This window comes from Zonotrichia albicollis, chromosome 1, assembly GCF_047830755.1.
Source record: "Zonotrichia albicollis isolate bZonAlb1 chromosome 1, bZonAlb1.hap1, whole genome shotgun sequence".
Taxonomy (NCBI): Eukaryota; Metazoa; Chordata; class Aves; order Passeriformes; family Passerellidae; genus Zonotrichia; species Zonotrichia albicollis.
Genome location: NC_133819.1, coordinates 126,526,519 through 126,554,198, shown reverse-complemented (window position 1 = coordinate 126,554,198; position 27,680 = coordinate 126,526,519). Strand labels below are relative to the sequence as shown.

The following is a 27,680-nucleotide window of genomic DNA, read 5'->3' as shown; positions in this document are numbered from 1 at the left end:
GAAAAAAAACCCCAAAAAAAACCACTAAGCACAGAAAAAAATTTCATTAACATCCTAAGAATATAATCCCAAGGAAAGACTCACACTGCGGTGGTAACATTGGCCCCCAGGGCAGTAATTACCCTGGGCAATGGGCAATGCCCCAGGGCTGTCGTGTTTGCAGGCACAGCCCGGATCCCCTTTCAGCTGCTCTACTCTCATTTGCGTGCCCGTGCCATGCCAAAGGTGTTGAGTTTATGATAAACAAGCAGAGGAGTTGTGCAGTACAAACGAGAGGTGCAATGTTTTCCAGAGCCATGACCACAGGAGAGATCTCAGGGAGCGGGTATTGCATTCCTAAATCATGTATAAAGAATGTAAAACGCAGGAAGACAGAGTACTTTTTAACATAAATTGTGCTGTGTTCCTCTTCTCCACAGCACCGCACTGCTGCTAAGGCACCCCAAGTCACTGTGAGGTACTGATTTATTCCCAGCCTAAGTCACTGCGAGAGAACTGATCCATTCCCACCCTAAGTCACTGTGAGATACTGATTTATTCCCACCGCTATTTACGAACAGTGCTTCCCACCTCCCATCACCCAGAAAATTCCCAAATCCCTTCGATCCGTGAAATTTCACACGGCGCTCCTCAACCACTCCTGTCGCACTGCCCTGCACCTGCAACCCGCGGTTCAGCGGGGCTTTATGGCAGGGCCAGGTAAAACCACATTCAGAACCCGCAGAGGCTTTGGCTTTCCTGTGCCCTTTGGCAGAAGCCAGGGACTTTCCTTTGCCCAGGAATCGGGAATGCGGAGACCCCCAGGCCTAACGCTCCTTCCCTCCCAGCACGGCAGCGCTGCCACCCTCAGGGGGCGGCCGCACCCCGCAGGACCACACCGCCACATGCAGAACTACAAGCCCCATAATGCATCGCGCCCAGACACAGAAAAATGACGCTCACGTTAGCTGGTGGGGCACGCCGGTCTTTGTAGTCCCTGCGCGGCCCCACCCCTCCCGCCGCTCTGGGCAGGCCCCGCCCCCTGCTCCGCCCCCCGCGCGGGGCGGGCCCGGCGGTGGCGCGGCGGAGCGGGGCGCGCGCGGCGGGAGCAGGTGAGCGGGGCCGCCGTGCGGGCGGGCGGGAGCGCCGGCACTGGGAATCAGGGGAGCGGGCAGGGAGGGCCTGAGGCAGTGGGCAGCCCGTGCGGGAAGGCCGGGGAAGTGGAACCTCGCCGCTGTCCGTCCCGCGCCGGACGAGAACGGCCCCCGCCGCCTCCGCGCAGCTGTCGCAGCTCCCGCGCACCTGTGGGAGGCGGCGGCGGGCGGTGGCACCGCGGGGTCCGGTCCCGCTCGGGCGGGACGGCGGCTACGGAACCCCCCGTTCCCCGGGGCGGGGCCTGGCCGCGCCTCCAGGTGTTTCCTCGGCCGGTTCCCGCAGCCGTGCGGAGACACCGGGAGGGTTCCCCCGGCCTGCCGGTGTCACGGGCTCGGAGCCGCCCCTGGAGTTACGTAAAGCGGCAGCGGCGGCGCTCCCCGAGCGCGGCCCCTCGGCGGCGGGGCCGGGCCGGGCCGGGCCGGGCGCTGCCCCGGCGGTGCCGGCCGGTCTGGCTTGGGTGTGCTCGGGTTCAGAACCGCCAGAAGCGGCGCTTCCCGACGTGCGGGTTTGCTGCGAGGTACCCGCGGCTGTTTCCAGTTCCGTAACAGACTCTGCGGGGCAGGAGTTACTGCTCTGTGTGTGAAGGGTGATAAATAGCTCCCCCATTTTGGGTTCATAAGCAGGTAAAAAATGCTGTTAGGTAATTTGGCTGAAATCGGCACAAAATGATTATTTTACAAAATCATGAAACCTAAGTCTGGAAGTTTGTTTATATATTCCACTCGTTCTCTAGCTGACTTTCCTCAGTAGCACTTAAACCCTAAACATCAGAGATCAGCTTGTCTGCGTTGCCCAAACAGAGGCAGAATATATGTAACCAGATCACACATAGTATTGCATAGCTAAAAGTCTTATAAATCCAATTACAGCTGTTAAGTACGGATTGTTTTGTTTCTAATCTTTTATCCTGGAATCGTGTGGCTTACATCTTTCTCACTGAATATGCAAGCCATTAGTTTAAAATGGTTTGGATCTGCGATAGCTGCAAGCTGCAGGCAAACCCTTTTTAAGTGGTTTTATTACAGCCTATTTGCCTCTCCCGCAGAAAGGGAGGCGGCTGCTGTAAACACCGGGATAAGTCGGTGTCGTGCTGCTCTTGTAGCATGTGACGGCCGCGTTCCCGGGACTGTCCTATCCTGTTTCAGATCCTGCAGTTCAGCCCTTCCAGCAAAAGTTCTCTTCCTTCTCTTTTCCTTCTTAACTCGCACTTGGGAATCAAACTAAACAAAATACATGTCCCAAACAGGAAGCAAATTTCTTGCAGAAAGTCAAGTAAATAGCTAGACAAGAAAGTGCAGTGTCTGGGGTATCTCTTAGGTGTTACGAGGAGTTTGCTGTTAAAGTTGGTGTGCTGCAATGATTCTGCTGGTTCTGTGAGGCTGGGGTAAGAGCAAACTGAGCACATAAACCCTCCTTGCTGCACCGAGGTAAGTAGGGAGTGACTTGGTTTGTCTAAAAGGATTCTTTTTTTTAAATGAAATTGTTCTCAGTTCCTTCTATTGCATGAATTGGCAGTAAACTATATTAGTAGGTAAGGCTGGGTTCCTAGGGCTATGACTCTTGTTTGAGCATTGTATTTTCTTCTAGTATTTAGTAGCCTTCATAAAGTGCAGATTGATTTGATTTTGCACCTTGTTGTAAGTATTTTACATACTAGGAAATTGTGATACTTCTACAGTTGGATTTATGTATGTATTGTATGTATTTGGAAATGTGTTAGTGAGTCTGGTAATATTTTTGTATATTTCTTTCAATTTTTTTACAAAACAATATTCAAGTTAAGTGAAGCTGTGTGCTGTTTGCTCACTTGACCTGACATTTCTGTTACTCAGAGAATACTTTCCTGTTACTTTTTAAAGTTAGAGGAATCTGTGTGTGACACAGGTAGCATCAGCCCCTTTTATTTTTCTGTGGGCATGTTTACTGTGTCAGATTGAGTCAAGAATGGCCTTTAGAAGAAAACAATGTCATCATCACCTTAAATACTTATTGACTCACAATTTGGGGTGGCCTTGCAGAGAACAAAAGAGGCTAAACCAGAAAATGTACCCTGGGAGCAGGCTTAGTGTAGAACAGCTGCTAATAAGTATCCAGGCCTGGTACCGAGTTAGAGCTGGTCTGGAATGGAAGCTGCTGAAGCACACACGGTGCAGGTGTTGGCCTCTCCACACCAAGGGCTTTATCCTCAGGGTGGGCTGTGTTGAGCTCTCTTGCTTGCCACATTGGTGCAGCTGCTCAGAAATTTGTGTGCAGTTCAGAGTAATGTGTAGTAAGTATCAAGCTCAAGGTAGTGAGTTCTTGACTGGCATCTCACTTGAAATGAAGAAGTTCTTCTAGGAAAGATTGTTCACAACTATTGTAACTGATGAAAATGTCATTGTAGGGTTTTAGGTTTGGTTTGGTTCTTTTCATGAAGTGATGAACAGCACAAGGTTTTTTGTATCTTAAAATTCCATTAACTCCTAGGTTAGCTTAGATAAACCCACATCTCGGGGGCTATTTTCCACTCCAGATTCACAGTCATGCAACGGAGGATAATCACTTTTTACATATAGATTGATTTTTTGCAATCTAGGCTCACTTAGGTTCTTCCTTTTACAGGAATTTAATCCTATACCTCCCAATAACATAGCTGGGAGGGACATTGTTTAAAGGCATGCTCTCAATTCCTTGCGCTGGTATTATGGAAGAGTCACTGAAGTGGCAAGTAAAAAAGTAGTTACCTTTTCTAGTGTTTCATTTAGATATTGTTCAGAGAATATTAGTAGAGAAAATTTATCAGACAATGCTTCACACCTTGCATAAAGAAAAATTACTGCAGAGCTTATTGTTTGAGGCAGAAGATAGATTTTCTTGCTGAGGTGTGGGTGGAAAAAGGGATTTAGATGTGGTGTAGCTCCAGGAGAACATCTTGTCTCGGGACAGGTGTGACTCGCTTCTCTCACATGGAGTGAGGCTGAGGCAGGTCAGATGTCTGACACGTGGCTTCACTCCCGCAGCCAGGCACAGGGCTGTGCTGCAGGGGAAGCTCTGGATGCTTCAAATCCCATCCCTGACCAGCTGAGTGAGTCAGCAGGGGTGTATGACACTGACAGTTCGGCTCCCTCAGATGCTGCTGAGTGTCCAGCCACATTCCACAGTGAAGCAGAGATATTCCTAAGAAATGACTGCCAGTTTGAAATTGTTCTCCTGGTCAAGCTGACTGAGTTTTCTGACAGGCAGTGTGTGGCAACTTTCTGATGTAGCTGACTAAGTTTGTTTTTCCCTTACTCAAGGAATTTGTTCAAGAGAATTTTTCAGTCTTCCTCATGCTGGTTCATTTAAAATTTATGTCTTTATTCCTGTGCTCCAGTATTAATTTAGAGCAAGACGGGGGAGGCATCACTTCATACTCACAGTGAGGAATCTCATTTGGTTTTACTGCAGTAGGTGATTGATTGTCTGATGTGAATCAGGTTGGCGGTTTCCCATTTCACAGCTTCCTGCAGCCTCCTGGTTGATTAGTTTATTCCGGGGTAAATGGATCATGGATCCAAAGAGGTGGTGTTTAATTTGCATCTTGTAAGAGCTCATCTTTGGGTACTTTGTTAAAATGAGGAGATGGTGCCTTTTTGGCAGTTTCATACTGCTGTCTTAATTTTACTTTGCTTTTTTTCCAGAAATGTATACACATGCACACAAAACACTCATTTGAAATGCTTTTGTTGAAGAAAAAAATACTAATTTTTTATTTCTTTTTTTTCTGTACACCTTTTTTTTTCCATTTTAATCTTCTGGAATGGAAAACTACCTGCTGTAACAACCCTGCTTCTGTTGTGCATGCTTGTAAAACTTAATTGCTGCAATTGAGACTCCAGAAAATGTGCACGTTTTACATTGTGACAAATGTCTGCAGCATTATATACAATAGAGTTGTTTTGAAAAAATATTTTGCATTGGAAACAGATCCACTGTACTTCAGTGAATGTGTAATATGCAAATATGTTTTCACCTAAGTTGTTTACTGTCATGTCTTTGGATTCATGGTGTGTATATTGTTGCCTGTGTGTTTGGCTTGCATGGTCTGCAGTGGATGTCTTACAGAACCAATTCTGAGAAAACCTTCTGTACTGCTTAGATGAAACAGTCACTGGAACAACTACTTCTTGTATGCCAGAAAAATTGCTGACTCTTTGGATAAAACCAAATAACATTTAATTCTTAAAGGACAAAATGATTTTTCTGTTTTGTAATCTTGCTTTACCTCTTTGCCATTTCAATAGCTGTGGAAGACAGAACTCCTGTAAAGCTGTCTGTCAAATGGGTGAGATATAACCTAAAAGCACCATTTTATATAAGCCAGATTCTTTGTGAAAGTGTTTTACCATCAATACTGCTATGTACCATCTCAGAGCTAATACAGATTCTTTCCCAAAGCTCTTAGTGGTGCTTTGATTTCAAAATGACAGCAGTGTTTTCTGTCCTTAATTGCAGGTACTGTTCCTGAAAACAAGAGCAAACATGGTTTACACAGCGAATGAAGCTTAAATTCCTGGACCAAAAACTGAGAGCTTGTTTTCATGAAGGATGGCAACACCATATGTTCCTGTTCCTATTCCTATTGGAAGTTCATCATCCAGCTTTACAAACAGAAACCAAAGAAGTTCTTCCTTTGGGAGCATTTCAACAAGTTCGAGCTCCTCGAAAGGACAGCTGGAGGACTCTACGGTTGATGGTTTTAAAAAGATGAGTGTGCCTGACCAGATTGGTTCCACGTCATCTGCGTGTAGCAGTCCCCTTGTTAGGACTAAATTTACAGGTCTGGATACATCCATAGAGTACAGTACTCAGCCTGTAGAAGAAATAGAGCAGAATGAAGATTCCAGGACCTGGGAAGATCGACCATCCACACCTACTATTCTGGGCTATGAGGTGATGGAGGAAAGGGCAAAATTCACTGTAAGTTTTGGGCATAGTAGAGTTGGTCCTGTAATGACAAGATAGCAATTCAGTGTGCTTTGCATTGTCTTTCAGGAATTAATCCTGCAGTTCAGGGATGTTACCAGTTTAGCTTTAAAGTACTTCTTGACAGGAAAATACCATTCTTGTTATACAGGTGGGAAAATAGGGACTAGAAAGCAGTCTTTCCTGTAATTGTGTATGTAGAATAGAAGGAATTAATTCTGTTTCATGTATCAATTTCTGCTGGAAAAGTCAGGAATTCCTTGCAGCTACAATTCCTTATGAAATTGAACTTGTGTAAGTTCTGTGTAATTAAACTTCTTAAATAAAATGCAGTCTTTTATTTGGCATGAATGATAAGAAACCTTGATGTTGGCCCTCTGTAGTTATAAGTAACTTAGAACATTTCTGTTAAAGTGCAAACATGTTGGTTTCACCTTCTTGCCCAGCTCAGTTTCTAGTAAGGGGAGATCTGTTCTGCAAACAGGCTGGGAAGTTGCTTATGCCATATCTTGTGCCAGAACAGCAGCCTAACTGGTTTGTATTGATTTTTCTCAAAGTGCATTGTAGCTGGCAGTTAATTTTTTTTGCATGCCATAAATATATCAGTGTACTTCCACATTTGTTTCTCTGTGTGTTGTTGAAATATTTCTTTGAGTGCTTGTGGGACTGATGGCTGTTTGTTACTGATTATTAATTATATTTCTTAAGATGAAAAATATTAATTAGATAAGGAGAAGGAAATAGCGGACAAGCTTTTTTTTTCCTCCTGATTTCTTATAGGTTAGAGAAGAGCAGAATCTTTATGACAATTAAAATAGTAATGAAATCAAAATCTTTTAGCCAAAAGTTAAGTAATGATACCCTGTCTTTTCCTGAGATTTTCAGCTTGTAACATTTTTGTGCATGTTAGCATAAGAGAAGAGCAAAATTTTTTTCACAGGTAAATTTTAAAAATTGTTTTAAATAATAACCTTCAAAACCAAAACAACAATTGATATTGCTATGTGTACAAGTCTGCAAAAACCACAGAATCATTTAGGTGTGGAAAGACCTCTAAGATCGAGTCCAGCCTTTGGTCACCCCCCTGACAACCAGATGATGGCAGAAAGTGCCACATCCACTCATTTCTTGAGCATCTCCAGGAACAGTGCCTCCACCACCTCCCTGGGCAGCTCATTGCAATATTTAACCACCTTTTCCATGAAGGAGTTCTTCCTGATGTTCAACCTGAGCCTCCCCTGGCACAGCTTGAGGCCTCTTGTCCTGTCACTGGTTGTCTGGGAAGAGAGTCTGACCCCCACCTGGCTACAGCCTCCTTTCAGGTGCTTGTAGGGAGCCTCCTTTTCTCCAGGATAAATGTCCCCAGCTCCCTCAGCCACTCCTCACATGACTTGGCCTCTGGACCTTTCACCAGCTTGTTGCCCTTCTTGTCTTTCCTGAAGACATTGCCAAGACCTAATGCAGTGTGCCTGTGAGGTGTTTCTGTATCAACAGTGAGAACTTCGTCCCATTATTGTGTGTGGAAGGCCAGGTCACGGTACAAGTGAAACATTCTTCCATTGTAAAATGCTTGGATGCATTTTTGCTCTTCCTGATCTCACTTCTATTGCTGATTTGGTTTCTGAAACCACACAATTAACTGTTTGTTTTCAGTTGCATGTTCTGCATGCAGGTTGCTCTTTTGCATTAAAGCCAGCAAGTAATTAGTCCTTAGAATGTGAGTTGCTTTTGCAGTGCTAAATCAGTGAGATTTAGAAGACAGTGGAGGACTGTGGAAAGCAAATTAAATCACTTGTAAAAGAGAGGAGACCCAATTGCTGAATTCTTTGTTTACTGTTGGTTGCATCTCATAGTTTCCAAAAATATGAATCTGATTTGGCTTAATGATGCCCAAGCTTCAGGAGCTAAAATGACAGTGCATGTTAGAGTATGTGGTTGCTGAAGCTTATGGTGGAGTAAAATGAATTTGTTGAATTAATTTGTGATTTTTACCCAAGATCTTGTATGAAGAAACTAAGAGGTGTTTTTTAGTATTCTAGTTCTTACTAATTGCAAACCTTAAAGAAAAGCCAAAAAACACCCAACCACCTTTTTTTAAACTTTGGCAGGAAAACCAAACATGTTTGTTTCAGGTTGCCCATAATTTTGAGGCCATTAATCACAAGTTGATTGCACTCCCTGTTACAGTTAATTGTAATCGATGAACTTCTTTAAGTTATCCAATCTTTACTTGGAAGTTATTCCTTTTTTTCTTGTATATGTGTTTAAACAATACTTTTCCAGAACTTAAACAGAACTTAAGAGTAGAATACAAGAATAGAATACTGATTAGCAAGTAAATTGGCACACATAATACGGGGTTTCTTGTTCTCTGTTTTACTTTGTCTTAGCAAAGAGTCTTCACAATTATACATTTATTTATTAATTTTGTTTATGAAAATAAAACTGCTTATACTTTTAGTATGACAGTAAAGTAATAAAATATTTGGATAAGCATTTAGACATAAAATGCAAGGCAGAAAAAATATATTTTAATGCTGGTTTTGTAAGCAAGTCCTGCAGCTTGAATTTTAAAAGGTAATAGCTTTTTGCTCTGTCACAATCCATGACTTCCACAGATGATGTGTCTTGAAAGTGAAATTGTGTTTAAAACATAGATAAGAGAAGTACTTACTGAAAAATTGCTTTTGATTTGCACCATAGTTATCTGTAGTTTCTGTAATTATCTGGAAGTTAATATATTATGGAATACAAAATTGCTAGAAACAGTCTCAGACCTGTACAGAAGTTGGCTAGCACTGGGGTTATCACATGTTGGGACTGCAATAAGAAAAATACACTTATCAGCTGAGACAACCTGCTGTAACAGCATGAAATACTGCAGAAGATTTTAGTATGTAACAGATTAGAAAATGTTTTAAATAGGATTTGGTTAAATGAGGGATCATTTATCATTATGGTTCTAAAAATACCTTTTTCTTTCTTGTATTATATTTTTTACATACAGACTGGGAAAAATAACCCAGTACAATTGAGAGTACCTGTCTTTCCCTACACTGGAGAAAGTAAGGTTATGACATCAGACACTGTTTAATGTTTTCTAGTTGAAGTTGTATTGTTAGATTCATTGTGTTCAGGCATTGGAATATTAATCCTCCTAGAAAGTAATTGTAGTGTTATCATCATCATTATCATCACTGTTTTCTTGCTTTATCCATTTGTTTTTAAATAGGAGTATGGCACTGCTGTGCTGTTGTCTTGCTAAATCTGATTCGAAGTATCCATTACTTCAGTTACACAGCGGTGGTATCATCATTCTGGTGCAGTTTAATAGTGAAATCTTATTTGCCTGGAAAGACTAAACCTAATGTTCAAGACAAATGCAAGGGAGGATGTAATTTTATTCTGCATCATTTCTCCTTGTGAAACAAGTCTGATGAGACATTTTTAAGCAATATCACACACAGTACCTGATGATTAGCAAGCATCTTAAAAATAGAGAGGCCTCCAGGATCAATGAATAAAACTGTAATTTTGCAAAGGTTAAAGTAGATCACAGAAACACACTTCCCTTACTTTTTTTGATAGCTGAGCCTTTTGTTCTACTTGGCAGTAAATTCTTTCTTACAGACAGAAATAGTTATATGTATTTAGGAATTACAGGAACTCCTTGCAATGCACTGTGAAGTTTTGCACATTTTTCTTATATTTCTGTCTTTCCACACAGGTATACAAAATACTGGTGAAAAGAAGTCCAGAGGAAAGCTGGGTGGTGTTCAGACGGTACACAGATTTCTCCAGGCTTAATGACAAGGTGGGGATTATAAACTGGTAAATTCTCAGCTATCTCACCTCACTGCTTTCATGTCTTATATTTTTGTCACATCTTCTATTTTTTTTTATTTTAATGCACATAAAACACATACTGTATTAATAACTGGAAAAATATGATTCCTCACTTTTTCAAAGATCATTAAACAGCTGATGTAAAGAAGATGTAACAGCTTCATCTGAAGCTCTTAGTATGCTTCAAATTTAATATTTATTCCCAGTTTATATCATAAAGGAATTAACTCTTGAATATTTATCCCCCTGCATGGAAATAGAACTAGGGGCTTGTATTCTCTTGCAGGAATGATCCACTAGTTATTTAGGTCTTTTCTGTGTAACCAACTCTGATTTTGTTCATCATAAAACTGAAGTTTCGTGAACATAAATATGTTCTTTGTATGTTGGTCAGTCTTCAGTTGTTTTCAGTGTCTTCAAAGTTAATAGTGAAATACTATATCAGATCTTTAAAGATGGAAGAAACACCAGATGAATAGGAATTCTGGGTCAATAACTTAATACATTTAGAATACTTAAAAGGAAAAAGTGCTTGTCTGAAAAGCACAGGTTTTTATGATTGGTAAATAGTGTTAGCTATCAAAAGTAGAGAAATAATTGAAACTTCCTTTGTCCACTGTTAACTCCTAACAATAATCTTTCGTTGCCAGTTCAGCACACTTTCTGCTAGAATGTTCTTTCATGCTTCAACATGAACCTTATTTCTTTACTGATTGTAAGGGATTTTTTGTACAGGTTATCACTTTGGATTTGTGTGCCTAATCAACTAAGAGCTAAATTCAGCTGAGATTTTGAAAATGGTTTTGAACTTACAAATTTCTCTGTGTTCTTGGTTTGACCTATTTGAGTATCTTCTAGGCTACCTTTGAAACACCAGTGATGTCTAAAACTAAATTGCTAAATGTGAATTAGTTTAGAGATTTCTTTCTGAAGAAATTCTTGTCTTAAATACAGTCTATCTTAAATTAAAGAATGTCTTGATATTGCCAAAGGCATAACTTCTTTTGAGACAATGATATTGGTATTTCAATTCAGATTTTGGAAGTCAAGTCATACAGCAATTTGCATTTTGATCACCTCCGTTGACTTAATGTGGTTGTCGGTGGTTTGAAAAATCAAAATGCCAAAATATCTATCAGAATAAATACTTAAATTTTTACTCATAAAGCCCTTAGTCTTTGCCATCAAATGTTTGGCTTTTACCATTATTTCTAGGTATTAGTATTTCTGTTTAAAGGAAAAAAATCTGTATTTTTTAAAATTTGTGTCACTGTCTGAAGCTTTTTCACCTTTCAGTATGCATCTAAACCATTTACTCTTTGGTCTGTAAGACATTTTACTTTTTATAGTATAGAAATATCAGCTCTAGGAGCTTAAACATACCACCAGTCAGGCAATATTAAAGAATTACAAAGTAGTAACATAATAATAGTTTGAAAACATGTGATGAAATGGCCATTCTTAAGAACCAAGAAGTTCACCATTTCTCCCCAAGACTGTGACTCATGTGGCTTGAAGTGTCACATGGTGATGTAGGAAGGAGTAGGAAAGGTGCTGCATCCAAGCAAGCAATCATGGCCAGAATAAGTTGTCTGACCCATGGGTTTTCCTGCTGTGTCTGAGGAGCACTAAAGAAAGAATGCCCCAGGACTGTGCTGTTGAAAATTATCCACTGACAGCAGCTGGGTCTTACCTTCTTCATCCACAAAAGGAGTAACCTGTAGGTGTATTCTCTCCTTAGAATTAAATTACGTGATCCATGTGACCAGACAAGTAAAAGTTACCATTCAGCAAAATCTGTGTGTTTGAACCATTTCCCAGCAATGGTTGTCTGCACTCTTCTGTACAACGAACAGGAACTCATTTTGTTACATTCTGTGGGTTCTGTCCTATTCAGATACATTCTTATATATATGAAATTAATGATAACTTGGTAAGAGATGAAGGAACTTTGGAGCACCAAATATAAACTTAAAGATATAAGGAAGGGTCTAATATCAAGATGAAATTCAGTATCAGGAAAACATACTTAAATAATTTAATTCAGAAATAAAGAGCAAGGCTTTGACAAAAAACCATTCTGTAAATAAGGAACCAGAATTTATCATGGGCTATTTGAATAAACAATATTGTGATGTTTAAAATGTGCCTCATGGTGCAAAACAATAGTTACATAAGCAAAGGAGATCTGTTAATGTGCTTCTTCCTTCAAAGTGTGTAGAGAGATTCTATTTGAAGTGCAGTATCTGTTCTAAATTTTCTAAAAGTTAATCTGGTGAAAGAGCGGTCAGTTATAATTTTCTATCACTGCAACATTCATATTAATATAATCAGTGTACACAGAACATCTCTGACAGAAGCTGGCTAGATCCTGTATTCAGAAAAAATGATGAAACAATTCTTGTGGCAGCTGAGATATCAAATTTTATAAAACCTATTTGCTTTTTCCTGTTGGTTGTAAATCCTCTCCCAGATTTTTCTTTGTCAAGCATAACTTTGAAAAATTGTTTTTTTATCAAAAAGTTAAAGTTATTTTGATTATCATGCATATTAGAAGAATAATTGTCACTCTTGGAAAGGTTCATTGTTGTATAACTTTATGCTTTCATTCACTTGTATGTTTTATTTCTGAATTCAAAGAAAAAATCTGGGTATTTCTGATGTCAGCTATACCCCATTGCTATTTAAGGACCTGAGAAATGCAGTTTTGCATGTTACTAGGGGTTGAGCCATACTTGCATATTGAAATTTTATTATTCAGGGTGTACAAAGAACTACTCTTTACAAGAAATACCTCATGCATGTGTTGTAATTTATTCTTCTAGCCACCCGAGAAAGACAAGTTGCAGAATTGTACATCTGTCATGGGGTTTTATTCTATATATGTGTATATGTAGTAGTTTTTATCCCTGAGTACTTTAAAAGAAATACCACTGAAATTATTTTTCATTGATTTTTTTTTTACAGTTTTCTTATGTGTAGAGACTCAAATGTTTTAAATAGCGGACTCAGACATTAAATAACAAAGCAAAAGTTTTCATTCCTATTTTTATGTGTTAAATTTGAGGGAAAATACCAAGCACTCTACTGCATAAGGCAGCAAGTGACAGAACTGTGTCTGCAATTTAAGTTGTAATTTGGATTTTCCTATGGTTGTGACTTGTCTTGTGCTTGAACTTTACCAGAAGTCAGAAATGTCTTATAAATCTGAGTAAATTCAATGCCTCTAGCAAAATTAGTATTTTTCTCAATTTTTTTCTTTTTTTGTCTTTAATTTCAATTCCAGCTAAAAGATATGTTTCCAGGCTTTCGGTTGGCCCTTCCGCCAAAGCGCTGGTTCAAGGATAATTACAATCCTGACTTCTTGGAAGATCGACAGCTGGGGTTGCAGGCATTCCTCCAGAACCTAGTAGCTCACAAAGATATTGCTAACTGGTAGGTGATTAACCTTTGCTTGTTCATTTGTGGCTTTGTTCCTGTCCATACTCCTCTTGTAAAACTCCTAGACTCCAGCAGTGTACCTTCAGGCAGTGCGGTGAGGGATTTCAGTAACATTCATGCTTGCATTTGGTCATTATGTCAATTATTCAGTGTCCTTTTAAATTAGTCCCATCTCAGCATAAAAAAGGGGAACTGCAGTATTTTGTATAGGGATAACTAAAAGCTGTAATATTTAAAATGTTAGAATAATCCCATGTTTATTCCTAAAACATTACTTCTCTGTGTTCAATGCAGAATTGGTAATATTGTTAATTTATACTATGTGTGTTAGGCTTTCATAATGTAGAGTACCTACACTATTATGCAATTAGTTCTTAAAATGTGTATTAAACTAGAGGTTTTTATTGACATGGCATTAAATGAATTTACAGATTCCTGTACATAAGTAAATGTAAACCACAAATCAAAAAAAAAGTCTTAATAGTTTAAAAAACATAATGTATTTAGGCCAGCAAAGTGCAAAGATTTCTTTCAACAGTATCTTTTTTAGTACAAAGTGAGAGATTCTTCCAAAGCAGGAAAATGAATAGAATGTAATTCTGACAAATGAACTGTAAAATAATTTTCTTACGGACCAGAAGAGAATTAAAGTAAGCAACTTGCTAGAGGCAAAGCAGTTCATTTTAAAACCTTTGCCAGCATTAGAATTAAAAAAGGTTTTAAGGCTGCTATACTAGAGATTCTTTGAGGAATGAGTCTGAGAACCTGTCATCATCTGAAGCTTCCTTCAAAACAAAGAGTAAAAAATGTTCTAAAGCAAACCTAATTCTCTCAAGACTTTTAAAGGAACAAAATTTTAAAATTTTCAAGTGCTGGTGTGGGACTGTGAGACCATGTAGTGCTCATAGCTACTTTACTTTTTAGTAAAAGGGGTATTATTACTACATTTGACATGTTTTTATAAGGCATTCAACTGCTGAGTCCGGAAAACAGGGATTTGTACATTAGTATGACTTTGGTACTTCTTGTAGTAAAAAAAAACCCCAAAGCAGGTAAATAAAAATTATATAATGTCTTCTGTAGAGAAAAACGAGTAGTTATGACAGGGCTCATATAAAATAGTTAAAAGACAAAGGGGAAAGGATTGATGGAAATTTAGGGGTAGTACCAGTGGAATGTTATATCACAGTTGTGGACACTGATGTTCAGGACATTTTGAAATTATCTGGAGAATGGAATGAACAATGAAAGCACAAACTATTGTAGAAGGATCCTGAGGTACTGAGTGACTTAAATCAATTTTTGTGTCTTGAACTAGAAAGTGACAGTAAGTACACCCATACAGATTCATGAACTCAGCTAATTTTTCAACTTGGAAAATAACTATTGGTAATGATACCACCAGTTTTCTGAATCAGTTCAGTACTCAGCAATAGTCAAAAAAATTCATTGAAATTATTAGAGGAACTTAAGAGGGGGAAAAGAAGTTACTGCTCTGGGAATCTGAACTGTACTTCCACATAGTTCAGTGCCAAAACACAGCATTCCATCTCAAAGGAGGTGTCTGTTAGAGGTACAGAGAAAGCAAGGAAGAGCAGAGGAAGCTGCAGAAAAACTTCCTACAAGAAGTGTTGTCATTAGTCTGTTGTGTTAGGTGAGCAAACAGGGTGTGAAATCATCAAAGGGGAGAGGGAAGGTGAGTAAGAAATGTTAATATTTTGATGATTCATAGTCATCCTGGAGTATGTCATGCTGAGTGGCAAAGCTTTGTTGTGAGATGTCAGAGACAAAGCTTAATAGGCTTAAAAAAGAAATGGGGCTCAACTTATGAGTTTCTGTGTAAGTAACTATTAAATATGATTATATGGGTGAGGTATGCAGCTGAGAAGTTTAAAAACTTCCTAATAATTAAATTACATAATAGTAGGTGTGCTAAAAAGAATCAATCTCATCCCTAAATGTAACTTTTGTTATGCTGCTGGAGGCACACTAGTGAATGGAATGGACTTGCTTAAATAGATCTGAAGTCTTTCTGCTTCATGTTGTTGCAGCTAGTCCATCATTTCAGCTGGCTTGTTTGTATCTTAGTGATAGACCATGTTGGACAAAATAGTGTTTGTCATAGTTTAAGGCAAAAAATTCCAAACTCTAACTTTTTGACTGTGTTGGTTATCAGATACAAAAAGGAATTTAAATGTTTGTGGAATCAGTTTGCCTTTTGGCTCATGAAGAGATGGTTAACTGAAATGTGGTTTCTAGAACTTTTGTCTGTGTAGGGCTCTGCATGAGCACAAAATTTTTTAATAAATTTTATAACCTATTGATATGGTTCTAAGGTTTGGATCTGTGGAAGGTGTGAATTCTTCAAGAAGTGATTAGAATGAAGGAGATTTGACCATCTAATATATTTACCCATTTATCAGAGAATAAATTGACAATTAATGGGAATTAATACTTGTACCTCACATGAGCAGTGGTGAGCATTTCACCCTGTTTTTTCCTTTAAAACTCACCATTTACTTCTCCAGTTTTGCAAGCAAGTCAAACTGCTTGAGTCAGACCTAAACCAAAAAAGCCTTTTTTCTTTGTAGAGAAGTCTGGTTTACTTCTCTTCATACTTTATGTACTGTATTCACAGTGGGAAATTTTCCCTTCAGGGATAGGAAACCTCATTTGGTATACCTATTTTTAATAAAACTAGATTCACAAAGTATTTTTAAAATAAAATGGAGGATAATATATGCAGGTGGCTAAATTTTTGTTTGTGTTTTATGACTTCTTCTCTTGTTTTATGTTGTATTGAAGATTCAGTGAAAGATCAAATTGAAGTCCACCCACAGAGTTAAGTAGTGGTCAGGAAAATTTCATACAACTGGTGAAGTGGGTGAAAGAAGTTTAACCTGCTAAATAGAATCTGGCTTTATATAGATGACAGAGCTGTCCTGTCTCCACCCTGTGTAAGAAGCTTGGAAGGGAGGAACTCGGCCAGCTTGGAGTCAGGGATGCCATGTGCGGCACTGCCCCTTGCTGCCCTCCTGAGTGCTGGCTCTGCTCCTCCCTGGAGAGGGATGGCAGCCTGCACGTGTGTACAGCAAGCTCTGTCACAGGACAGAAAAGGTCCCTGTGGTACTTTAAAGGCAGAATCTTCCATTCATGAAGTGAAAGGAAGAGGTGTAACACGTGGAGAGGAGAGCAGGGTCAGAGCAGACTCTCAGAGCAAAGCTAGGCTGTGAATAAATGTTCATGCCATCAGGGGCCTATTTTAGGTAAAGAAACAACAAAGTAAATGTTCAGTGTATTTTAGATAATTGTTCTTTAGAGTCTTCTTAAAACTAAAAGTGATAGTATAATGAATGATGATTGTTTGAAGAAGTTTCTGCTCATTTTGCTTGCCAACCTGAAGCTGGTTGATTAGGATGGTAGCTGGATGAAAGTTTCCTTTCTTGTGTTTGTGCTTTGCAAAAACCTCAAGTGCAGAGAATGGGTGGAAAGCAGAAAATTACTGCCTTTTCCCCGCACATTTTCCATGGGGCCCAGGTGGGAAGAAGAGACAGAAAATTAAGTTTGGATTCCCATTTTTCATTTTTGTGCACCCATTGCAGTAGGAGATGATTTAAAGATTTATAGTAGTGAGTGCAAGCACAGCATTGCTCCTAAGTTACTGCTTGCTAATTAATTGTGAATACAGTGTTCTAATTTGAGATTCCTTAAAGAAGAATGAATTCAACCGAGCAGGAAAGTCTTAAAAAGGTGGCTGAAGGGACATGTTTGGAGATGTTTAGGAGTTCTGTGAAAAGTAATCTAAATTTGGAAGACAGAATGAGACAGATGCTTAAAATACTCTGTAGTAAACCACAGGATTACACCTACTTCTTTCTTCTGATCTTTGCAAAACAACACACAGAGGGGGATGGTAACTGTTACACAAATCCAAATGGAATGCATTAGTTTGAAATGTGTATTTAGAGATGGCTATGTAGTAGATCCATGGTACATTGTCTTCTATCATTTTGTAACTTATTATTTATATAAAAATACACACTGTATATATATAAATTATATTGTGTATATGTCAATGGATTATGATCTTAGCAAAAGGGAGACAGGTGAACATGTTTGAGTGCTCATAGTTAAATCCCCTGATACTACCTGAAGGTATCTGCATATGAATTTTAACAGTATACTTTTCATCTATTGCATAATACTAATTTTATAATACTTACTTTTCTCCAGGAGAGTTTTTCAAACCTCTTCAATACCAAAGTGATAAACTTGCTAGTTGTCATGTAGCTACAAATTCACTGAAAATTTTAAAAAATCATAAAAAACATGTTCTAAAATTGCTTAAACATCTTCATAAGTTGCATTCTAAATACTCTCCCTGGTCACCATGTACAACTGAGATTAAATAGTTTGTTAACCATTTATTTGTTAATTTTTGTGAATACTTGGGAGTAAATTTGAGGGTGTAATTTTTGTGTCACTTAAAGAAATACCTCAATTTTTTGATCATTTTTAAGTGTTGTTGCTGGTTTTGTACTTCCAGTAATTCATTCTCTTTTATTTGGTAAAGCCTTGCAGTGAGAGAATTTCTTTGTCTGGATGATCCTCCGGGTCCTTTTGACAGTCTAGAAGAGAGCAGGGTAAGTAGGATAGAAACAGAATGCAAAAAGCTGGTGTTTTTAGAATATTTTAAGATCTGTCTAATGATACAGAATGAAACACTTTTCTTTCTGTTCTTTCACAAAAATCACAAAATGTTGTGTTTCTAGAATGGGCAAAGTCTGATAAATGGTGCACACTGATTGTCTGACTGCTGTACTTCATCCCTGTCCCAAAATATATCTTCTTTTTTGCCTTTTTTGGGCCATGGATGAAGTTTGCTTTGTAAAGCAACTACTTATATAAGACACCTACTAAATATAAGGAGATATTTTATAAGTTTATATTCAGCAAATTGTTACAGTGCTTATACCTTAGACTTCAGGTCTTTCTGGGAAATGTTTCTTGCTATAAAATCACAGAATCATAGAATGGATTTGGGTTGGAAGGAACCTTAAAGATCACCTACTTCCAACACCCTTGTCATGGGAAGGGATGCCTTCTCATGTAATGAATGCAGTTAAATTATTAATTCTCACGACCAAAATTAGTGTTCTTGCAGAAAACTAAGCAGTGTCAAGTAGTGTTGTAAACCAGCAGCCTTTCAACATTTATATGAGCACACTGAACTAATAATACTGTGTGTTTCAGTCTATTCTCTTAGAAATAAATTTTAGTGACATGAAGGGCCGTATCAAGGTTGTCTAGAGCAGATGATCTTAGTTTCCTTACTTTATAGAATAACTGTGTTTTCGAATTGTACATACATTGTTAGTCTTGCAGAAATTATGAATGTTAAATGATGCTCATTCAACTAAATTTATATTTGCCAGTTTTTTTTGTTTTGCATGTTTGTAGGATTGCCTTGGTTCTTGTTACATTGCTATTGCATGTGAAAGATTTGGTTTTTTGTCACAAGCTCATATTTGGTTTCCATACAATCCCTTTTCATCACTGATATTTAGGCTGATGATTTTTTTTAATTACCATAATTATTTGTTCAAATAATTTAAAAAAATTAAGTGCCTTTTTCATTGAAATTTCAGTCGTGCATGCTGTGGTGAAATCTGTGTTATTCTTCCACTGGAATTTAATCAAACCATTAAAACAGCTGTGCTGTTGTAGTTTTAGCTATTACCCATTTCTGTGAAGTTGTTGAGACAGCTGTTATAAAATTCTCCAAGAGATACCACACCTTCATGGAGTGACTGGGGTTGGAAGGGACTTCTTGAGATCATCTATTCCAGCCCTCCTGGCTCAAGTAAGGTCAGCTACTGCAGGTTGCTCAGGTCCATGTCCAGTCAGGTTTTTAAGGTTCTGCAGAGGAGACTTCACAGCCTTTCTGTCCTGCCTGCTCCAGTGGCTGACCACCAGCACAGCACAAAGGGGCAGCCTCTCAGGTCTCATGGACATTAGTGTATCCATTTTGTTTAAGTGCTCCCTGATCTGCTCTTCTCCCACTGCAGGTGAGTTTGTCTTGACCTTCCTTTCTGGCTGCAGGGAAAGAATTACTCAAGGCTTTTTTTTCCAATCAACACAACAAGTCCATGGTTTCCCATCTTTCTTTTGTTGATGATGCACTTGTAGAGTTCTTTTTTTGTTTCTTTTCACATGCCCTGCCAGATTCGGCTCCAGGTTGTCCTTCACTTTCATCATCCTGTCCCTGTAAGATTAGACAGCAGCCTTACATTACTCCTTTTTTCATCTCTCCATGCTTTCACCCCTAGCAGAGTTGCTTTTTATCTCTGAGCTCAGGAGACCCTTGCTCATCTATACAGGCCCCCTGCAGCCTTTGCTTGTTGAGCTGTACTTACTGACCCTGCAGGTGGTGACCCTTAAATACCAGCTAGCTCTCCTGGACTGCTCTTTGTTCCAGGGTGTTTTCCCATGGATTCTTTCTTCCAAGCAGCTTTCTGAAGAGATTTGAAGTTGGCTCAGCCTGAAATCCATGGTTGTGGCCATGCTTTTTGTCTTGTTTCCGATTGTTAGGAGAAATCTTAAATTCCTGCATACTAAAAGCATCTATATCCATCCCTACTCTTTGTTGCTTTATTTTTCTTTCCCTGAACTGCCTTATACAGGAAAAGCACTGAGGTTCATGTACTTATTCCTGGAGTTCATTTTTAAAGATATCTCAAAACTTACTTCTGTTTTGCCTTTCTATTGCCATCCAAAGCATTGCAAGAAGAAATCTTCTGTTTTCCTGATAATGGAAATTATGGATATCTTCTATTTGTTTTATGTCTATTCTATTATCCCAAGGACTTGCCAAAACACATTTATCTTTTCCAGGGGAGAGATACAGGTACCTGCTCCATTAGAAGCTAATTAGGCCAAGAAATTTAATCGCAGAAAAGTAGGCAAAATATTCACTAAATCTTTTTTTTTTTTTTTGTCATATCCTTGGTAGTTGTTTCCACAGATCTTTTCTCAGCCATCTCTGTTTCATGATCTGAAGAAGGAAGCAAAGCTGTCTCCTGGTTGTCCTTTCAGAAATTCAGGAATAATTAGTCCAGCCTGGAGTATTAAAACTGTTCCAGACTCCAGGTGTCCAGCTGTCTAAAGAACAAGACAGCTCATTACACACTGTTCCCTTTCTCAGCTTTGGTTCACTTTTCTGCTATTACAGCATCCTTCAGAATATATTGATGTTTCCTTACCCAGTTTCAAACAGTGCCTGTGTTTGCTTGGACAGCTCATACCCAGATTGCAGATAGAGAGAAGATTTTTCCAAAGGCTTTATTCAGTTCTCAGAACAATGAAAGAGTTTTCAACACTTGTGCAATATTTTTATCTATTTTGTGTATAGGGAAATTTCCATGTGCATACATCTAAAGGTTGAAATAATAAACTTAATGATATTCTTAAGGAAATAATGTCTACTTTTCAGTTAGGGTATTAGCAACCTTGAATATTTTTACCAAGAGCAGAAAAATTTACTTAATTGGCTTGGCTGAAATGGGATGACTGCTTAACCACAGTGATAGCTAAAGCAACCACTATAAATGCTGTGTCAAGAGTGAGTTACATGACACATGCTCTTGGCTCTGGTATATATGAATAAAGCTATTGCTTAACTCATGACTGGTCTTCAAGTGCCTGTCAGCAAAGATAAATTTGCTATCTGAGTCAATAAAATAAACTAAAATTCCATGGAAAAAACAGGGTTATTGAATTGAAAACTCCTCATTTCTTTGTATTGTATAATTACAGAAAAACTTAATATTTTAAAGATCATGAATCTGCTTCAGTTAAAGCAAAGGATAGTGTATTCTTGATGTTTGTAGCCTGTTTTAAAACTCTAGGACAAACAGTATCTTAACAGGATTATTCTTAACTGAGCTCATATAAAATGTTTATATTCAGCAGACTCTGAGTTAGTGGTTAGTTGCTGGTAATACCAAGCCAAGAAAGCCTCCCACGTGGGGCTCTTATTTATAGAGCACATGTAAATTATTAAATCAGAATTGCACATTACCGTTGGAGGACTTGTGCTTTCCAGTAATAGATGGGGAGGCTCTGTGCCAGCTCTTCTGTCACTTCCTGCATTCGGAGGATGTTGCATTAGACACGGGCTCTTCACGTTGGGTTTGTGATTGCTCAGTGACAGATCCATCGGGTGTGTGATACAGACATGCCATGCTCAGCATAGGAGCCCAGCATATTTGTCATGGCTGAGTAGTTAGTGTTCACAGCATCCTATTAAACATTTGCAAAATATTATTTTACTGGTCTTCTGATTGTCATGATTTCACATTTGTCACAGGTATTTGGTACAGAACTGTACAGCTTTGTCTTTGTCCTGGGTAAGGAAAGAATTTGTAGTTAATCTAAATATTCTTTGCATCCTGGAAATATATAGATACATTGAAACTGACTTCCAAGTCATGTGGAAACAAAACTTAATGATGAGAAGAGGAAGCAGGGAGTTCAGTTTATGTTCCATATAGGCAAAAAGGTTCCAAATCAGGAACTGCTCTTCTGGTGTCTCACTTGTTGTGAGACAGACAAACAATATTGATGGTGGTCACACGACTGACACCAAAAGCATCAGCACTTCATTACCCTACAGTAAAATTCATACCTTTCCTCTGTGAATTCCCACAGACAGCAACACCGACTCCTTCCTCTCTCCATGACCTGCCAACCACTCTTTTAGAACACACACCCCTATTGGACACAGCTCTGACCTATTAAGGGCAAGGCTGCTTCTACTCTTTGGTAATTAGTACAGCTGCAATTCATCAGGGAGAGGCTGCCCACAGCATCATCTCCATTCTCTTATAATCCATTCTCCCACATGATATGATTAAAGTATTTGCATTGCAGTTTAGCATAATAAATTCATCATTCAAAGCAGCATTATTAAGATAGGAATTTTTTTTTATTTATGTAGCTTTTTAAGGTAATCAGTCTTAAGACAAGCAGCTATAATACTGTTAAGAGAAAAGTCAATAAAGGCAGTCCACTGAAGTTAAAATGAAGATGCACTTAAATTTGTCTTTTAGGCTTTCTGTGAAACTCTGGAGGAAACAAATTATCGCCTACAAAAAGAACTGCTTGAAAAACAAAGGGAGGTTGAATCACTGAAGAAACTATTAACGGAAAAGCAACTTCATATTGATGCTGTTGAAAGAAGAATTAGGTATGTAGAAATTTTAAGGGTTTTAGGAAGTTATCTCCATGAAAGCATTTTCTCTGTCTAGTCACAAATACCAGCTTTAGCTGTATCTTGGAAACCATTTTCCCTACATAACCACATACAAAGTAATATTTTCAGTAAGCTCTTCCTCATATGCTTGCTAAAAGCTATTTAGTACAAACGACTGAGAAGCTTGTCCTATCTTTTCCCTCTAAAGTAACTGTGATTGTTTCCTAATCCTTTAAGTCCTGTAAAGATAGAGCAAGATTTTGTTCTGCTTTTGAAGTGTTGAAAATGTGAAATGCCCTGCTAGAGATGAGTGGGAAAATTGCTTTGAGTTATAAAATTCTCTCTGTACTCAAAGCTTTCACAAAGCATAGTGATCAAGCAGTTGTATATCTGTAATAGTTTAATTTTGTTCTGAATTTCTTGGAATGAAATGCTGCAGCTACCATTTAAATAGCATGGGACATTGTCCACTTAAACCCAAGGGAAAACAGTACCTGTCTGCTAAATTCTGTAACAGGAGCTGAGGAATTGATGTTGTGCTATCCAGTGTCCCATTAGAGCTGCTGAGTCAGTATTGCAGAAGAGTGAATTCCTATAGTCCCATTAGAACTTCAGAGAATCATAGGATTATTTAGGAACCTTTAAGATCATCCAGTTTCTGCTAGACCAGGTAGTTCAAGGCCCCATCCTACCTGGCCTTGAACACTTTCAGGGATAGAGCAGTCACTTGTCTGGGCAACTTGTTCCAGTGCCTCCCACTCTCACAGTAAAGAATCTCTTCCTAACATGAGATCAGATGAAAAAAACATTCCCTCTGCATGTGTGTCAGACCAGAGGCAGTGAAGAAATTTATTTTTAAAAAAATTAAAATAACTTTTATTTTAATACTGAATGGGTTGCTGAGTCCAGCATATCCAGGTTGACTAACAAATGACACCTTTAAATGTTCTAGTGAACTACCTTTGGAAAAGGCTTTAAACGCACTTATTGTGGTTGACTGAAAATTCTGATCAGAATACCATATTCAGGTTGTTGCTCACTCCTGAAGGCACGTAATTACATTTCAAAGATCCTTCCCCTGTTTGATAAGAACAGCTGCTGCCTTAACTTTTCCTGACTATTTCACTATTTAAGTAACTTGCATTTGGCTAAAACATCATGATAGGAAATTCTGTGTGACAGAAAATAAAAAGGTGTGAATAGCAAGAAGGGACTTGATATCTTAGTGTTTTCCCTGAAGATAGATTATGTTTTTTAAATACTCAAACACACTGCTAGTTTCCTAGACATATAAAATTAGTGAAAGTCAGCCACGTAGTGTGTGAAGTCCTGATGAAAAATAACTTCTGTGACTTCTGGCTGTAAAAAAACCAAGATCACAAGTTTTTTCAGTCAAGAACTTCAGCTTGTCTGATAGTAAATGAACCCAAAAGAAATGTGCCTATCTTTGGCCTTGTTGAAGTAGAATTTTTATTTGATGGCCTAACAAGAATTAAGCATCTTATGCCTACATGCTTTAAAGGCCAGGTAACTACAATGGATGTGAGACAGAAGGGGACAGCTGGACAAGTCCTGAGACTTGCAAGACTATTATTATTGTTATTGTTATTATTGTTTTTCTGGATTTGGCTCAGACATAGACTGGTAGTCATGTTACAGAATGCTTTTAAGACTTCATGTAAAATGTATGCATTCAAATAAAATAACAGTAGTTAGAGCAATTTTAAAAGGGAAAGACATATAGTAGTATAATTTTAAACACAAAAGGGATCACAAGCTTTTGTTTCCAATTCAATGCTAAATTGATGTATGTTGTCCACATAGAGAAATGGTTTAGAAAAAAGTATTTCTTTGGTCAATCTACGTGACCATATTCCCATTTTAGATAAGCTAGCTAGACCATTTTCTTGTTTTGCCGTTAAGAAAAAAACTGTCTTTATCACTAATGGAAAAATGTATTGCTTTGTGTGTGGTTTTGTAAAGTTACAGTGAGAAACTTGAGAAACTGTTGAAGAAATCTTGTCATTCTCCTGTCTTCCTTTTGACTATATTTTGTTTATAATCCTTCTGCCATTTAGGCAAAATGTGTGTGGCTTAGTCTGAATGTAAGTTTTCACTTTAAGTCATACACACTTCTCTGGGACTTGAATTTTGTGAAGCTACTAAATTGTCATGCAACCAGAGAACAATGAAATGGCCTGGGTTGGAAGGGACCTGAAAGATCATCTAATATCCACCCCCTGCCATGAACAAGGACAGCTTCCACTAGGCCAGGTTGCTCAGAGCTCCTTCCAGCCTGGCCTTGAGCACGATAAGGGATGGGGCATCCACACCTTCTCTGGGCAACCCATTCCAGTGCCTCAGCACCATCACAATAAAGATTCTTTTCCCTAATATCCAATCTGAACCTACCCTCTTTCAGTTTGGAGCCATTCTTCCTTGGGAAACAGTCCTGTCACTACAGGCTCTTGTAAAAAGTCTCTCTGCATCTTTCTTTTAGGTTCTCTTCAGGTACTGGAAGGCTGCAATTATGTCACCCCAAAGCCTTTTCTTTTCCAGGCTGAACAATCCCAATTCTCTGAGCCTCTCCTCATAGGAAAGGTGCTCCAACCCTCTAATCATCTTGGAGGCTCAGAGATTTAGAGGACTGAATTTAGTTCAGGAATAAGCAGCTGGAGCAAATAAACTGTTTAAATAGTACTAGTCAAAGAAATGGGGCATGCAGGAGTGAGATTGAAAGGTTACTTTCAATCTTTTTGCAGAAACTGCCAGGGCTAAAATGAAACAAGCAGTTCTTCAGTGACAAATGTTTGCTGTATGGATTGGTGGTACTCTGTTCTTATCTGTTGTAGGGATTTATCTTTAGGAAAAATGACTCGTCAAATGTCAGGAGAAGAAAGTGAGTGCAGTGGTGAGGTGGAGTCTTCTGCAGTAGAAGCAGACCAGGGTACCCTGGGTGAGGACAGCTGGTAAATACTATTATTTTACTTGTATTTTAGTTATTCTTAAAGTTTGTGTTTTCAAATGTTTAGTCTTGCATTAAATCTGCACAGCTGAGAAATTCAGCATTTTACTGCACCTCTCTGCTGCATAAAGGCCCTCAGGATAGATAATTTTAGATCTGGAATAAGAGAGAAGTTAAAAAAGCTTTGTCAATGTTTTGTGGATTGTTTGCCTAAAATGGCTCTAGAAAATCATACCAGTTTCCATTTATTGATCTGTCTTTGCAGCTCAGACAAGGAGAACCATGAGCCATGCTGGAGTGGCTCTTTGGCTAGAAATTCTGTGCCAGAAATTGAAGTTGCTGAAGTAGCCTATACCACGGATGAAGAATAGCTGAGCAGCAGCAGCTGTTACCTGGGAAAAGTTCATGTTAAGGGTGTCTCTGTGGGTAGGATCATAGAGGAGCTGTGAAGAATTCACAGCAAAGAGCAAGAATGCACATATTGAATGTTTACATGAATCCTTACAAATTATTAATGTAAGAAATATATCCAGTGCTGCTTTGATTTCAGTTTTTATCTAGCCTTTATATATTTAATATATTGAAGTCTAATAAGGGCTAAAATCAGCTAAAGTTTAGATAGTGTATATACACAATTTGGCTGACTTTCCTAGCAGAATGACAAAAGTTTCACAGTAAATCATGGAACACATCTAACTCATATGTCATATATTGCCACTGTTGTGACACATTTGATGTGTTCATCTGTTTGGTATTTGTGTTTTCTTATAGCCATAAAATAATGCTTGCTGAAGTAAAGATGGACTCATTTGTGTATAGGAATGGAGAATGTGTTGGTTTTACATTCTAAAGTTGAAGAAAGTTTCTCTGGAAGTTTTATGCAATGCAATAGGAAAACTTCCAGTACCAAGAGCAAAGTAGTTACACCTTGGAATCATAGTTGGAAATTGTAAAATGGTCATTTTTGCTGAAAGAACTGATCTGAGACCCCCAAAACACTGTGTATTTTCATCCCAAGATAGCATGCTGTAATACTTTTTGTTCAGTAATGCTGCTTTGAAAATCTGGGATACCTTTGTTATATACATGTAACACATAACAACAAAATCTGTAAATTTGCCTTTTACTCAGAACACTACCTCTTACCACCTTGCTAATGCATTCATGTTTGTTTTAAAATATTCCAGATTCTATGGAGGCTATTGAAAGACTTGTAAAGAAGCCATATTTTTTCCTGCACAGTTCATAACTAGATTGAATCTAGTCGCAGTGTATTTTTGTTTCAATATATTGTACACATGGGATGTTGGTACCTATGTTGTATAGCCTATTTTTCAAAATGTATTAAGACAGGAGATGCACTTTATAATTAAGACTCCATTGTGCCAAGTTCAGTTGGCTAATTGGTTGAGAAATGGGAGTTGCAGGGAGAGGATTATGTAGTGCCTTTTTGTATTTTACTTGTTCATTACTGTAGAATTTTGTTACAGTGCTCTGGGTCAGTTCTGGGGAATCTTTGATACAGCATTTTTCTGTTCTTCCCTTATTTACTGAAAGTGCCTTGTTTTATTATGCTTTTCCAATAGAAAGAATGCTGTTTTGTTTTAATTTTTTTTTTTTCGCCCTATACCACCCACATTGTTGTTTAATGTTGTCAATATGCAGTGTCTTTGTGCTGGAGTTTTCAAAGGGAGCTTTGTACTTCAGGCTATGCATACAATGACCTTTATGCAGAACTGTATAAACCTTCCTGGTGAAATAAAACTATGGACAAAACACCTGTCTTCTTTTTTGCATTGTAGAAAAAAACAAACATTTAATCCCTTGTCAAGTAGAAGGATCAAATACTGAATGAGACATTTCTTACCTCAGAGATTTCCTGCACTTACTCAGCCTTGGTCTGAATCCTGTTTTTACCGAAAGTTATCTGCATGAAAATGAATGAGAATGCTGTGACACCAGAAACCTTACTGTACTTCTGTTGAAGGTAAAAATAAAAAAGGAACTGATTTTTTTTTAATATCCTACATAAATCCTCACAGATGTTGAGTGAACTCAATAAACTTTTGGCACATTATTGAAAATATATGAAATCTT

General features: G+C 38.4%; 1 protein-coding gene across 4 annotated transcripts; it reads left to right on the top strand.

Moving 5' to 3' along the window:
- The first annotated feature begins 959 nt into the window (after positions 1-959).
- SNX16 (sorting nexin 16) lies at positions 960-27,680 on the top strand. 4 transcript variants are annotated; one of them, XM_005479413.4, is made up of 8 exons: positions 960-1,091; positions 5,608-6,072; positions 9,806-9,892; positions 13,211-13,359; positions 17,939-18,008; positions 22,476-22,612; positions 25,471-25,587; positions 25,849-27,679. In XM_005479413.4, the coding sequence occupies exons 2-8, from the start codon at positions 5,701-5,703 to the stop codon at positions 25,952-25,954; spliced, it is 1,038 nt and encodes a 345-aa protein (XP_005479470.2). In that variant the 5' UTR covers positions 960-1,091; positions 5,608-5,700; the 3' UTR covers positions 25,955-27,679. The 4 variants fall into 4 exon arrangements, with proteins under 4 accessions (XP_005479470.2, XP_074409296.1, XP_014120371.2 ...); XM_074553195.1 differs by having other exon boundaries at positions 27,386-27,678; XM_014264891.3 differs by lacking the exon at positions 960-1,091 and adding an exon at positions 1,131-5,437.

Bases quoted from the DNA above. Each gene is read 5' to 3' on its own strand.
- SNX16 (XM_005479413.4), top strand. From the start codon at position 5,701: ATGGCAACACCATATGTTCCTGTTCCTATTCCTATTGGAAGTTCATCA. The intron at 22,613-25,470 runs GTATGTAGAAAT...TATCTGTTGTAG, and splicing joins GCTGTTGAAAGAAGAATTAG to GGATTTATCTTTAGGAAAAA. The intron at 25,588-25,848 runs GTAAATACTATT...CTGTCTTTGCAG, and splicing joins ACCCTGGGTGAGGACAGCTG to CTCAGACAAGGAGAACCATG.